Source organism: Ooceraea biroi, chromosome 11 (assembly GCF_003672135.1).
Source record: "Ooceraea biroi isolate clonal line C1 chromosome 11, Obir_v5.4, whole genome shotgun sequence".
NCBI classification, from domain to species: Eukaryota; Metazoa; Arthropoda; class Insecta; order Hymenoptera; family Formicidae; genus Ooceraea; species Ooceraea biroi.
This window is the reverse complement of record NC_039516.1, coordinates 293271-308417: the sequence shown is the minus strand read 5'-3', so window position 1 is coordinate 308417 and position 15147 is coordinate 293271. Positions and strand designations below refer to the sequence as shown.

Here is a 15147-nt window from a genome sequence, read left to right as displayed (position 1 = left end):
TGTTTTCCCGCTGTGTTTATGCACAGATAGCTCGCCGGATCTGGGTTCGCTGGTCAGGTCGCGGGCAGTGAAGGAACGGGGTTTCCATACGACACTTAGCAATACGACAAGTAGTAATACGACAATTGTGAATTACGACAAATAGATTTATTTACAGGCCTATGTACAGTGGACGGCACCGTCTTGTCCGACGGTGCCTTGCTTGGGTTTATCAGTTCGCCTATCGACGCGGCTCGACGCGTTCGCGTTCGCGGTTTCGGTTGATTCGCAGGGCGTGGTTATTGTCGCGGCGTGAGGATGACACCTGCCCCCCTGTGTTGTTGTAACGCGTGCCGCGGATGCTCATACGCTGGTGGATAGGTCCCGCGTGGAATCTTGGCCCGCCGTAAGGGCGGGTGTAATTCGTACACCGACCGGACCAAGAATACTTGGCGGAGGCGAAGAACGCTTCACCCCGCGCTCGGTGTAGTGACGATAGACGGATGTTCGTCTTACCGGGTATCGTGGTCGAGAACGCTCGACGGAGGCGGAGAACGCTTCACCCCCGGGCACGAATACGGTATGTGACAGGTGCGCACCGGTTTCTCTGAACGGACCGTCGCCGAGAACGCTCGGTGGAGACCAAGTACGCTTGACCCCTCGGACGGTGTGCGGTCGAGAGAATCGGTGGCAAGGATTGGAGCGGTCGTCTCGCTAAGAACCCTTAGCGGAGGCTGAGAACGCTCAACCCCCGTGTTTGGACCTGAGATCGTTTCGGAAACTAGGATCTGGAATCGGTGTCGGATAACGACGGTGATCGGGACTTCGGAGCGAAGACCAGATCAGAGCGTCGTATCGGAACGGAATGTCTTTCCTCCGCGATTTACAGCTCTTTTATACCGCTTCCCTTGCCTACCGGGGGCGCCGGCGTCGGATTAGCGGTTGGAAAACACTACGGGAAAAATATGACATGACGTCACCTTCTCCGGCGGAGTACATACGAAAATATTATTTGGCGCTTAGCGCCTGGTCCTCGCCTGCCGGGTGTTCGAGCGGGCGGCATCGGGCGGATAGTCGGCCGGAAATATTACGATGCAGGGGGATGCATCGTTACATATGTATATGTATATATGATATAAGAAATGTGCTAAACATACACACACACACACACACACATCTGCATCTTCCTTTATTGTTTTAGAGACATGAATAATAATCTATTTAATTTTCTTTGCAGTTGACAACTGAAGAGGGCGATGAAGGAAAATTATGACTTCACGAATACTAGGCAAATGGATACTAGCTATGCATGCATGGATTCCATTACAGACGTCGAATTAAACGACAAAATGGAATCTGAAGTAGATCTGCATAAGTACGTGGAGTCAGAAACAGGTATGTTGGATAATAATGTCGAACTTTGCGAAGATGACGATTCTGTTGTCGAAAGTGGCAGCCTGGATACAAATAGTATCCAGGAAAGCCCGCGTGCAGGCTGCATTGTGAAGCCTCACGAAGATAACGATTCTGTTGTTGAAAGTGGCAGCCTGGATACAAATTGTATCCAGGAAAGCCTGCCTGCAGGCTGCCGCATTGTCGGCGACGATTTAATTATTGAAAATGGCTCTCTGGATACAAATTGTATCCAGGAAAGCCTGCCTGAAGGCCGCACTGTGACGCCTCGCGAAGATGACAACGATTTTGTTGTCGAAAGTGGCAACCTGGATCCCCATCGTATCCAGGAAAACCTGTCTGAAGGCCGTCGCATTGTCGACATTTCTTTTATGTGGAATGAAATCCAGAGAACCTTCGATAATCATGTGCGAGGAATCGAGTGCCAATTTAAAGATTGGAAACTCATAGATTCTTATCGCCGTGGGTTAAAGACGCAGTTGTTCTTCAACTGCCAAATGTGCCATTATGAAGACACCATCTGGTCAGAACCCACGGAATCGCATGTATTAGATATTATATATACAGCTGCTGCAGCAGGTACCATTACAATGGGAATTGGTTACGCCCAACTTGAAGAGTTTTGTGCGGCTGTAAGCATTCCTTGTATGTTTGAAAAGACATACATTGATCGTCGAAATACTTTAGTCGACGATTTCCTGCAAACTGCCATGCAAAGCATGAAAATGGCAGGCGAGGAGGAAAAACGACTCGCAATTGAAAGGAATGAAACTATAAATGGCATTCCATACATAACCGTCGTTGCGGATGGTAGTTGGATGAAGAGGTCGTACGGCTCTGTCTATGACTCATCTTCTGGTATCGGTGCTATAATTAGTTACCGCACGGGAAAGGTACTCTTCGTAGGTATTCGTAACAAATATTGCGCACTGTGCGACATGGCGGAGCACCGAGGTCTCAAGGCACGGAAGCACAAGTGTTACAAAAACTTTGACCATAATGCAAGCTCGACAAAAATGGAGAGTGATGCCATTGTGGAAAGTTTTCAGAGTAGCCTTAAAATGCATGGAGTAATATACAAAATACTGATTGCCGACGGCGACAGTAGTGTATATAATTCAATCAGGCATAATGCACCGTACCGCGAGATGAATGTCGTGGTGCAAAAAATAGAATGCACCAACCATTTACTTCGCAACCTATGCAAAAAGCTGAAGGCTGTAGCACGAACGACTGCGCCGAAGACGATGCATAGGAAGCGTGACTTTGTACAGCTACGAAAGGTTGTGGATAATAACATTTTGGCAATGCGCAAAGAAGTGTTGCGACTAGCCACTGTACGAAGACGCGGAACGCAAGCTCAGCATAAGAAGGCTTTGGAATTACAAACAGACATTTTAAATATTCCTAGCCATATCTTTGGTGAGCATAAGAGATGCAGAGAACGTGGTGTATACCAAGATCTGTGCGATAATGTGAATAATTATGTACCGTCTCTGAAACACTGCGGTCTGTTTGAAAAGATTGACAGTGTTATTAGATTCCTGAGTACTTGCGCTGATAGTTTGTTATTGAATGTAACAAACAATCCTGCAGAATTGTTCAATTCGATAATCTGCAAGGAAATTGGTGGTAAGCGCATTCATTTCGGTAAACGAAGTTCTTATAACGCTCGAATTGCGGGAAGTGTTGTGCAATATAATACACAAGTCCTTACAGAGCTCCATAAAAGCATGTGTAAGGATGTTTCTGCTGTTGTCGCCGATTTAGAAAAACGACGACAATTAAAAATTGCCAGAAATAAAGAACGCACAGAGGTGCATGACAGGAAAAGGTTTAAGCGAGATGTTGGACCAGATTCTCATTACGGTCCACATTCGCAAAAGCCAGATCTTCCACCTCACGTATTTGAGCAATTGCAGCAGCATCATGCTGCAAAATTATTAGAAAATGCAAATAATCGTGTCGAAATTGAATGCCAGACGAGAGGTCAAAGTGATTGCGAATTGTGGCAATCATTGAGACGTCTAATGTTGACGGCATCCAATTTTGGCATCGTTTGTCGCATGAGACCAACAACGTCTTGCGCAGCGACAGTAAAAAGCATTTTGTTTCCTCCCTCCATCGAGAACGTTGCAATGAAATATGGACGCGAGATGGAGGAAGTCGCAAGGAAACAAATTGCTGCAAAATTAAAAAAGGACATTACGCCGTGTGGATTATTTATTTATGATTAATATCCATGCTTGGGCGCTTCTCCTGACGGTATTATTGACGAAGACGGTCTCGTGGAGATTAAGTGTCCTTTCTCAGCTGAGAATTTGACAGCTGATGAGGCTTTACAGAAATTGCCTCAATTCAAAACCGTGTTTGACCAAAAGAATCCTGATGAAATGAATCGGAAACACCGATTCTTTTACCAGGTTTAAGGTCAATTAAATATCACACGGAGAGATTATTGCATCTTTGTTATGTGGACGCCAAAAAGTTTCAAAATGGTGCGTATTGGCAGAGATGAAGTGTTTTGGAAAAATCAAATGCTACCTTTGCTAATACGTTTCTATAATAAAAGCATGCTGCCGGAGATATTGGACAGTCGCCACAATAGGCACTTGCCAATAAGAGATCCGCAGTACACACTTGAAACTAAAGAACTTAGATGCATGTAAAAGGACAAAAAGTTCAGTAGTTGATCGAAAAATCTTCTTCAAAGATGAAATTGCTGAACAGATTAGTCCAGTAACATCATCTGCTGTTTCTCATTGTGAGGAGCAAGAAGATGATTGCATCGTTATCAGTTATTCGAACAACGGAGAATTAACTGAAGAAGATGCAAGAATTATTAAAAACACTCTCGACGAGACAAATGTTCCTCTCTCTTTGCTGGAGCAGAATATTTTATCTATGCACAGCAAAGTGACTGATGAATCTTTAGATGCATTTTTACGCATCGTCAGAGAGACGTCTCCTTTCGAGACACGAAGCGTGCAGTACCTGGAATCTCCTCAGCTCATTGACGCTAGTAATAGCGGCATGAGCATTCAAATAATTAGAAGGAATTGTACCGATCATTGACGGTGCATTTTCTTTGACGGTTCCAAACTGCATGTGTATGACAGCATACCCGGCTGTACATATAACAAATTAGCAGGAAAAGAAAAAGATTATATTCGTAAATGTTTCCCACTAATAAACGTGAGCGATATAATTTTTGAAAAGGTGCAAACACAACCGGATAGTACGAGTTGTGGTATTTATGCTGCCGCCTTTGCTACTGCTGTAGCGTTGGAAAAAGATCCATGCGAGGAAAAATATTCCAATGACATGAAACGCATGAGACGTCATTTTCTTACTATTTTACAAAGTAAGGAACTGACGCTTTTCCCAACATTAAAACTGTACAACAAAGCCAGATGCGATCAATTCGTTAGCTGGCATGTACAAAAAAGCCAGATGCGGTAATTCCTGGGCTGACATAAAAAATAAAGTCAGATGCGATTTCGAAAGACGTGAAAATGTCGGCATGAGACGTCATTGTTGCTATTGTACGACGTAACAAACTGACACTTTTCCGACTTGAAATATGTTTACACATCACGTCATTTTCAAAGGCATCACATACGTGGCATTGACTTTATGTTATAGATGCATAGTAATACATTATTGCTCGATGCAATAAATGCCTTACTGCTCACATGCCTCGTATGAGCAATCGGAGAGACGAAAAAATATATTGGTTGCGTCTCACGAGAATGGACGTTGGAGGGGTCCATTCTATTTCAAAAATTTTATTAATATTTTACATATGTCACTAAAAGGTGTATGTTATTTTTATATAACATATATATATATACATTTATCATATATATAATTATATATATATATAATACTTGGCGCTGCTAACCGAATCAATAAGTCTATTTCCTATTGCTGTACTAGTTTAGAATTTTTCTGTTTTCTTCTAATGTGCAGTAAAGAAATTGCCTTTTTTCTTACTCTTTTCTTTTCAAATATTTTATAAATTTTATATTTAATATATATCCTGATTGTCCGCATCTTCAAGAATTAGTAAAAGTTATCTGATAACACATATTTATAATCACATTTACAAGTAGAATGTTTACTCTTCCATACAGATTTACATTTTACATATTTTTATAGTTGGCGTAATGTTTTCATATCATTCCTTTTATAGAGGGACGTATACTTTGGGCGCTTTTATACTTGGCGCTTTTTTGTCTCTTTTTTTATAAAAAAATATTAAAATATTATTTAATTATAATATTGTTTTTTAAACAGACCATAACACAGGTCCTGACAAAACAGCTGTATAAACTTGAAGAACACATACAGTAAGCACATTGGGATTTGTCAACATTTAAATTTTGGCAAACGAGGCGGCCGTTCCAAGAAAAATAAACGCAATCATGAAAGACGTGAACAGACAAACAGAACGAGAACGCCCGTTACAAATGCGGTATGCTCAGTTACAAGACCAGTTGCATCACGTTGATAAAAATAATATTATCTACATCAAAATATGCTTGTATATTATACAGCAAGCTTTATTGCAACATGAATTATTTTCCAGACTACATTTTAATAAATACTATTAGTGTCTTTTAAATTTATTTAGTTTCTATCTTTATACGCTCCCATCACATTTATTCAAAATTGACAGACATTCTGCGTTATTAAAAATAATTCAAAGTATTCTGCCGCATTCACAATCACTTTAATTAAGTAATATGGCTCTAGATTTTGACACAAATATTGTAGCGATGTTTCGGTGAATTTGGTTTTTGATTTTATATCCTGCTATAAAATTTTCATATACGAGAAACTACAAAATAATACTTTTATGAAACAAAAATGTTATTGCAATGTGCATATGCACATGTGCTGTATATTGGATTGTAATTACTTTTTTCAAAGTAATTATGTTGTGATATATATCACTAAACGATATGTATCAGTTTGGTCAAAAAGTCTTTTCGTATTTTGAGGCGCTCTACTTTGCGCGCCTGCATTCAAAGCAAACCATAAAAGGGAGGGGAAAGGGTGATTGTTTTAAATTCACCTAATCTCGCTGTACAAACTGTTGCAGACGTAGAGCGCCTGTGAGCTATTGTGAGGTTATAAAAAAATCGCAAAATGGAGCTTTCAAAACAGCAAATTAGGCCAATTTTGTTGTATGAGTTTAAAAGGGGCACGAATGCGTCTCAAACCCATCGAAATTTATGTGAAGTTTTTGGACAAGATGTGATTACCGTTAGGTCATGCCAATTTTGGTTTGAAAAATTTCGAAATGGTGATTTTAACCTGGAGGATGAGCCCAGGTCCGGAAGGCCTTCGGTCATCGACAAAGCGCGCTTACGAAGCAGAGTCAAAGAAACTCCGGATATTACCACTCGCGAGCTCGAGGCAGAATTCGGAGTATCTCACGGAACCATCATCAACAGCCTCCACCAACTTGGCTTTGTGTCAAAATTAAACAAGTGGGTACCGCATGCATTGAGCGAGAGGAATAAGCTTGATCGCATCTTCAAGTGCGTTACACTACTCAACCGACATCGCAACGAACCTTTTCTTGATCGATTAATTACGTGCGACGAAAAATGGATCTTTTATGATAATGTGGTACGAAAACGAAGTTGGTGTGAGTTCGGAAGTTCAGCTCAGAGGACTCCAAAGCGGAATATCCACGGGCAGAAGATCATGTTAAGTGTGTGGTGGGATGTACGCGGAATTATCTACTATGAGCTCCTACCAAGAGATCAAACTATCAATACGGACCTCTACTGTCAGCAATTGGAAAGAGTTCAGACAAAACTCAAGGAACTCCGACCCCAACTTGTCAATCGTAAAGGTATCCTCTTCCACCAGGACAACGCTTGTCCTCATGTGAGTGCCCTCACGTTGAGAAAAATCGGAGAGCTTAATTGGGAACTTCTCGAGCACCCACCATACTCTCCTGACCTCGCGCCATCCGACTATCATCTTTTTAGATCCCTGCAAAATTTTCTTAACGGAAAAAAAATCGCTTCGGCAGACAAAGTCTAAAGAGAGTTGGATTTTTTCTTTAATTCCAAGACTAGTGCCTTTTTCAAGGAGGGAATTTTCAAGCTTGTAGATCGATGGGAGGAGGTCATTAGACGAGGCGGAGACTATATTGATGATTACAATAAAAGTGCGTTTTGTGAAAAACAAGTGTTTCCTTTTTACATAAAATACGAAAAGACTTTTTGACCAACCTAATAATTAGTATATTACATATATGTATATATACGTACGTTTATACATATGTATATATAAAACATTTGTTTTACATGTCGTGTCATTTCTTGTACTTCTCGTTGCAACTTTTCGTTATAACAAAAAGGAAATGACACTGCGTGCATTACCGCACACCGAAGCATTACCGTATATTATCGAAATAATGTTTTGAAGCATTTGGAACGTCAACTGGACTGTGAGAAGTCTCCCAACATTATTCACGTCTTCCCGACATGTCGGCAATTCTCAAGTCTGTCGGTGGTGTCGCTAGCGGACGGTCGCTGTTAGAGACACTAGAAGTAAGAGTCTGGACAATCTTGTCAAAGTTTTCATTGGCCGTAGATTGCTTTGAAGCAAAATGGCGGAACCAATCAATGCTATCACATCACTTCATACACCATGAGCGCGTGGCAAGGTTTGGATTTGAGAAATAAATAACATACTACTAACAACATAAAATAATATGTTTATTTAACAATAGAATGCCTTGCCATTGTTAAGCTATTAAATACAGGTGTTTTTAAACGCCCTTTTGCGCATTCTATTTTAATCCTAAATCTAAAGCGTTTTATTATTACATCTGAAATATTATGACAGGATTTAAGTACATTACAGTGCAGATGTGCCATTTTATCAATGAAAAATGTAATCAAGTCATAGTTAACATTTTTTAAATATGGAATGTATCGTCGAAAGATGACTTCCATCTGGTAAAAATAATTAAATGTTGCATTGTTGACAAAAAATAATGTATTTGTCCTATAACACTTAAGCTGTACTAATTTGGAAAATTTTATAGTAGGATCATACGTTTTTGATCCTGCAGATTCTAACCAATTAATGCAAATAACATTCGTCTTAGAAATTCTGGACAAAATATAACCGCTGACATTATATTGTCACGTCCGGGGAAGTGAGAATGTAGACGATCAGGTACCTGTCCCAAATCTATCCCTCAGGTGATTTGATTTCAGGTGCTCTCTTTTGATTATGGGTCAATCTGCATACACCGACTTTACCCGGGAATGGAGAGAGCTTGCGATTAACTCTTACGGTGATGAAATCGTGATTGTCAAAAGGAAAATATTGTAACCAATATTGATTGTAACTTGGTATCTCCCTATTATCTAATAAATGAAAACTGAATTTAAATTATTATCTCTTTTAATTCTTCAACAAAATTATGGTATAAAAATAGGAAAATATTGAAAAGAAAATCATAGCGTAATGTCGCTGTGTAGTGTGTGACAGTAGTATAATATGGAAATAAGGCGTCACTTCGCTCTTACTAATGGAAAAATGAAAAGGATGGGCAATAATATTGCTCATATGCAAAGGATTGAATAAAATAAAATATCTCAAAAGAAAAGTAGGCAGGTTACTATGCCTTTCTTTATAAGTGGAATGTAACACAAGGTAAGGAGACGAGCACTTTTATGCTCATACACGGTGATGGAGTTGAAGAATAAAATAATGATTTAAAACAAATTAATATAGATTCTAATTCGTTATTAACTGTTATTCATAATTTCGTAATGCTTTATTCGTTAATTCAATAAGATATACCTCCTGTGACCAAATTAAATGTATCAGGTGGAATATATAATGAAATGGTCAGACGTAGTATACATAAGGAATTGGTAGACGAATGAATCTATGTTCGTGCTTAACAATACAATAAACGAAAATTACGCAATTTATTAAACTTAAATCTTGTTAGTGATATACTGTAACCATAATTAAAATTATTAATTCACCGTGCACTGCCTTATGGTAAGTCAGCAATTCCTTAATATTGTCACTAGCGTAATTGTCACTAGCGTAATTGTCACTAGCGTAAGTCGTACTATTGTCACTAGTGTGAGTCGAACTTTTTACCATGCTTACTTGATTTAAATACCCAAATGTAATAAACTTGTAATGCAAATGTTAAATTAATGTTTATAATCGAATTATCCTTCAAATAATGGTATGATTTGATTTTAATTCACTTAAATATTAAATACGACTTAATTGTGTAATGAGGCATATATGTTCGTATACCGAGCTAAAGGATGAGAAAATGGCGGCTATACACGCCGTGGTATATGACAGGTATGGAGGCGAATGTTCGCCCTCGAATGTTTTCAAAGGATAAATCGCAGCGAATGATGTCGCTGTTAATGGTATTCAAAGGGAAAAAGCGATTTAACGCTTTTAATATAATTGAAATAAATGGGTATGCCTCGCACAAATAAATTGATATAATTAATGCATTCATGCACTATATATTCAATATAGGATGACGCTTCGCTGCGAATTTACGCTGGCGAGCGATTCTGAACAAAAGTTAAAGTTAAATTATGGTTAATTGCAACTGTTGTACCATTAACATTATTCTCAATGATTAAACAATAATAATTGAAGGGTATATTTAATGAACAATCAAATTAATCAAAAGTTTATTACTAAAATCAAGTGTAATATAGAAGTTGGTTACAATATGAATATATGTGTTACTTGAAATAATTTTATTCGCAAATGTCATATAAATCTGAACCCTCAGGCCAGTAATTGTTTCACAACTAATTATAATTCGAAAATATTAAGTAACTGTAAATATAATAATGTATTGAAACTTTATAAATCTGTCAAAATGTGTAGTATGTATATGGAGTACAAGTATAACGTTCCATAAGAGCAGCGAGTATAAAATAATTAAATAAATCTACTCACAAGCGTTCGCACAAATCTAACCCTCAGGTCAGGAAGCACTTGATGATGTAGCAGCACAAGAATAAGTCAATCAGACTTTGGTAATAACTCAAACTTCACTGGCTCTACGTTATATTTTACGCTTAGTTAGCGAATTTACGCTAGCTAGCGACTCCAATAGTAGTCCTAATGAAAAGATGTAAAGTAATAATAATTATAATGTCTAGTCCACCAAAGGTGATTCTCTGGCTGCTGCATCACGTTATATACTCGAAAATTATGATGCGTGGGGACACTACGGTTAAAGCAAAAACTAAAATAGTAGGGAGACTCTGCCCACTTAACTCATTGGTTCTTCGTTTCCGAAGCTTCTTATGGTGGGATCGAAAACTTAAGTGGTGGGATTGGTCTCACGGTGCGTCTAGTGGGGACGATGAACTCAACGGTGAGCTCAACGCTTACAAAAGATAAACGTATTTTGACGCGTAAGTTCAACATGAAATTCTCAGTACAGAATTATCGCTCATCTGTTATGCTTTTTAATCAACCGGAGTTTCTCCGAATCAAATGGCAGCTGCAACTTCCTGCCGATATGTCTTGCTCGATATATCTATTCAACCTTTGATTAAGACAGCGGTCTTGGATTATTATTTCAATCAGGTGCCGACAAGTCACCGTCTTTTACAATTAGTCATCATGAAATAATATTCCTTCGTGAATTTAAATCTTCATTCCTTTGTTACTTAACGCTATGTTCACTGTCTTATTCAAATTAATATTCAAATAATTCTGTAATGCTCACAAATTTATTTCTTAAAATTATAACGCTTGACATATGCATTTTATATGCTCCTAGTCTTATGCATGAATTATTATAAGACCTTGCATACGTCTACTTAATAATATAACGCACTCAGTTAAATAATAATCATCGTAAATTATTGTGAAATCAATTATTGGTATCATGAGCCTTTAATAATGTAATTAAATCATCTAAAATTATTATTTCAAGATTCCATTCTAATAAACTTATAAAATCTCACTCAACCAATAATTGTCTTATATATATAGGGATACCTATATATATAGATATACACGTGTATGTACTTGCACGTCTATTCTTTGGTTATTATAAAATTAGTAATAAAGCAACTATTGGTGTGCCGGGTTTAATATTATAATTAAACCTTATAAAATTATTGTTCCAATACAATATTAGTCTTAATTAATTCATAAAATCTTAAATAACCAATAATTCTTTTATGGGTTATATGCACATATATAAGTGTGTTCGTATATGGTGTTGTTAATATACTTAATTATTAACGGATTAAATGCGTAATAATTATATACTTAAAGTAATGCTCAGAAACATAAAATATTCCATTAAATAAATTCAATAATCCTTACTATGAAAGTAATACCATGTGTAATATACTTTTATTCATAATTAATTAACGATTTATTCTTTTCTTAATATTTTTGGGTTAAACACCTTATTTCCTTTTATATTAAATTGTTCACTAATTGATTTTGACTTTAATTGTTTTCAACTTTGTAACTTCTAAACTATTAATATTTCATTAAAACTTTCTACACTATAAATATTGAAAAATAACGCTGATTTGTTTAACAAATAGTGACTTTGCAATTTTGGTGGTTTCTCAATGATCCCGTGGTGCGATAAGAAAAATTTCATCACAGGTACCATCAGCCTAGCTAAAAATGATGATTCCCAAAAGTTGTTGGTCACTTCCGTAAAAATGATTATTTTCAAAATCTGAGGTCCCTATTAGTTTCCTCTTATGACCTAGATGCTTCAATATAATTATAACAAATTATTTCCTTACGGTTCAAATTTTAGACCCAAAAAATTTAGTAAAATTTTATTGAATTTCGTAACTTTAAATACGTACTTCTTTTTGACTAAGATTGTAGACAAATATTCTACATTCTTTTACTTATAAAATGTTTCTCCTTTTATGTTAATAAAATAATCTTTAATTTTTTATACGATAAATCATTTCAAATGTGGTAATACAATTTACTACACTCACAAAAACTATTTCATTGTATAATAAAATTAATTCCAAAATTTACCTTTTTAATTGTTATTAATGACAACTTATATCCTTGTACAACAATCAACACCAAATGTCTCCGTAAATTATAATAACTATCAAAGCTACACCGTCACTTAATAAAACTCAATTCCGCCGGCATTATTTTTACTCTTGTCTTAAATAACTAATTGATTTTTCCCGTTTTTTTATAATAACCGACCCTATTGGTTTTAACGAAAATTACCTAGTTGCAAAGGACTTTACTATAGTATAATAAAATCCATTTCAAATCCATTTGTTTCTTTGTTATAAAAAATAATTAAATATTTTATCCTGTCAATAACCCAAATGTATTAAGCCAAATTTGTAATACTTATTAATGGCCATATAACCATATAATAAGATATATTTCCAAACCAATTCTTTCAATTATTACAACTCACATTAATACTTTCTATATAATAAACAATATTAAGTAGCTCAATGGTTTTGCTACACCTACAAAAACCTTCATGGTATTACAATTCAAACAATCTTAAATATTACCAATCTCGTAATATTATATTATAAATCTATCAAATTATTAATGATAAATGTTTCAAAATTATTTTATTTAACTGCTTGAACATATAAAACTGTTTTTATATATTTTACTGATTTTATGTATGTTTTTGTGTTTTTACGTTTCAGATAATATATATATATATACGTGACTATATTCATTAAATAAATCTATCATAAAGCATAATAACTAAGTTATACATTTATATTGTTTTTGTGCTTTTAATATTTTCCTTTCCCTTTATATATGTTAATATTATTACTTCATATATTTTTATATTAAAACTAGTATCAAGCTAAAGCTTTTAACATAATAAATGTGTCGGTTAGGTTGCTAAGTAAATAATATTCTTGGTTAGGTTAATAACAGACTACTGTACGTAAGCTTGTGGTTAATAATAAGTAGTGAAGCAAAAATGGTAATTATTGATGGCGCTCAAAAATAACTATCAGCGGTTATACATTAATAATTAATATTGCAAATAAAAAAATTAAAAATGGGTGTGAGGTGGACGCCAGGACGTCACAATATAACGAGTTCATTTAATATTAACATTACATTTAATTCATGGTATAATAGTTACTTACACGTGGTATAATATCAATTTCGTCAATCTCTGTGACTGCCAGTGAATAACTGAACGTATCCTACTCTCCACAGTCGGTAACTGTCGACGCCATTTTGCTTCAAAACCAAAGATTGTCCAGACTCTTACTTCTAGTGTCTCTAGTCGCTGTTACTAGAGTCTTAAATAATCAGAGAAGCGCAATCGGCGTCTCACTTGCTGATTGGCTGACCACCATGTTGAGCCCGTAATACTTTCTGTTGGGAAACTAACCGCAACCGGCGTACCGTAAGTGAACAAAAATTATAGTTATAATATTTTTTTCCAATAAAATACATTTTAGATATCCTTGAGACGTTTTTCAGATATCTTAGATATACATGTTGCGTAAGTTAGATTTAGATCATACCATAACCTATACTATTGCTATTTACTGTTTAATGTGTCGAATGAGAATTTTATCATTACATATGATTATATACTTATTAAATTTATCATCTTTGCAGAAATCAATATTCCGTGACTAATGAAGCATTATCCTATGAATATGAATCAACATGATCAGAGTGTGTGAAGTATTCGGTTGTAAAATAACAGAAGGTCAAGGAGTATGTATGCATGGATTTCCAAAACATGTGGAACAGCAAAATGCTTGGGTTTTTTGGACTACTCTGAACAGGCCTGGTTGGAATCTGAAATCTAATAGCAGAGTGTGTGAGGTATTTTATAATTTATTTTATAATTTATAAATTTTCGTTGAAATATTCCCCCCCCTCCCATGTGTTTGTTTATCATGTACTTTTAAGTTCTTGTCACGTTTACATTTTGTTCCTGTTCTTGTCACAGTTACATTTTGTTCCTGAGGATTATGTGCACACAAGGCAGGAAAATCGAAGGCTTAAAACATGTGCCATTCCCTCCTTGCAACCTAAACAAATTGAAGATGGCGAGAATCTTTATAACATAAAACTTGTACGAAGATTCCGACAAAATACACAACCTTTTCAAGACATAACAAATATTAATAAGAAAACCAAAAGAATCATACTTTGGTTATCTGTGTTTTGTGTGTCAGGAGAATAATGTGTCCGGGTGTAACAAAAGAAGAAAATGTTAATTTTGCGTTGAGAGTCCGTCCGAAATTTATTGTAAATCTCAATTCCGAATACACCCGTTGAACGCGCCCGCTCTCACTGAGATATACCGGTCGAATGAACTTCTGCTTGTTTGCTCGCCAGTCTCGACTTCTGTTGTTGTCTCTGTACCCGTATGTACGCGTATGTATATGTGCGTGTATATGTGTATCATGATACGTTGGGTCGCGTCTTTCTAATTTCTGGGTCTGCGGCGATGCAATCGCCACAATACCCCCCTGCCAGTGCTATGCTGATAGCACGATACATAACGGGCACATGCAACCACTATGACGCACGAAAGAAATCCGCCGATAGAGAGAAAAGAAAGCTAAAAGAATAACACGTTTCGCTGGCTATCCACAGTACGCCTCATCGTGAGTCATTTAATGCGAACGATTTAAATGCCGGCTATGTCAAGTTGCTTCATAACATCTGCCAATCGTCTTCGTTACAACGTTA

General features: G+C 36.5%; 1 protein-coding gene across 1 annotated transcript; it reads left to right on the top strand.

Annotated features, from left to right (window-relative positions):
• The first annotated feature begins 14109 nt into the window (after positions 1-14109).
• On the top strand, positions 14110-14635 carry LOC105287209. Its single transcript, XM_011352719.2, has 2 exons — positions 14110-14271; positions 14399-14635. Exons 1-2 carry the CDS (start codon positions 14110-14112, stop codon positions 14633-14635), a joined length of 399 nt encoding a protein of 132 aa, XP_011351021.2.
• Positions 14636-15147: the final 512 nt, after the last annotated feature.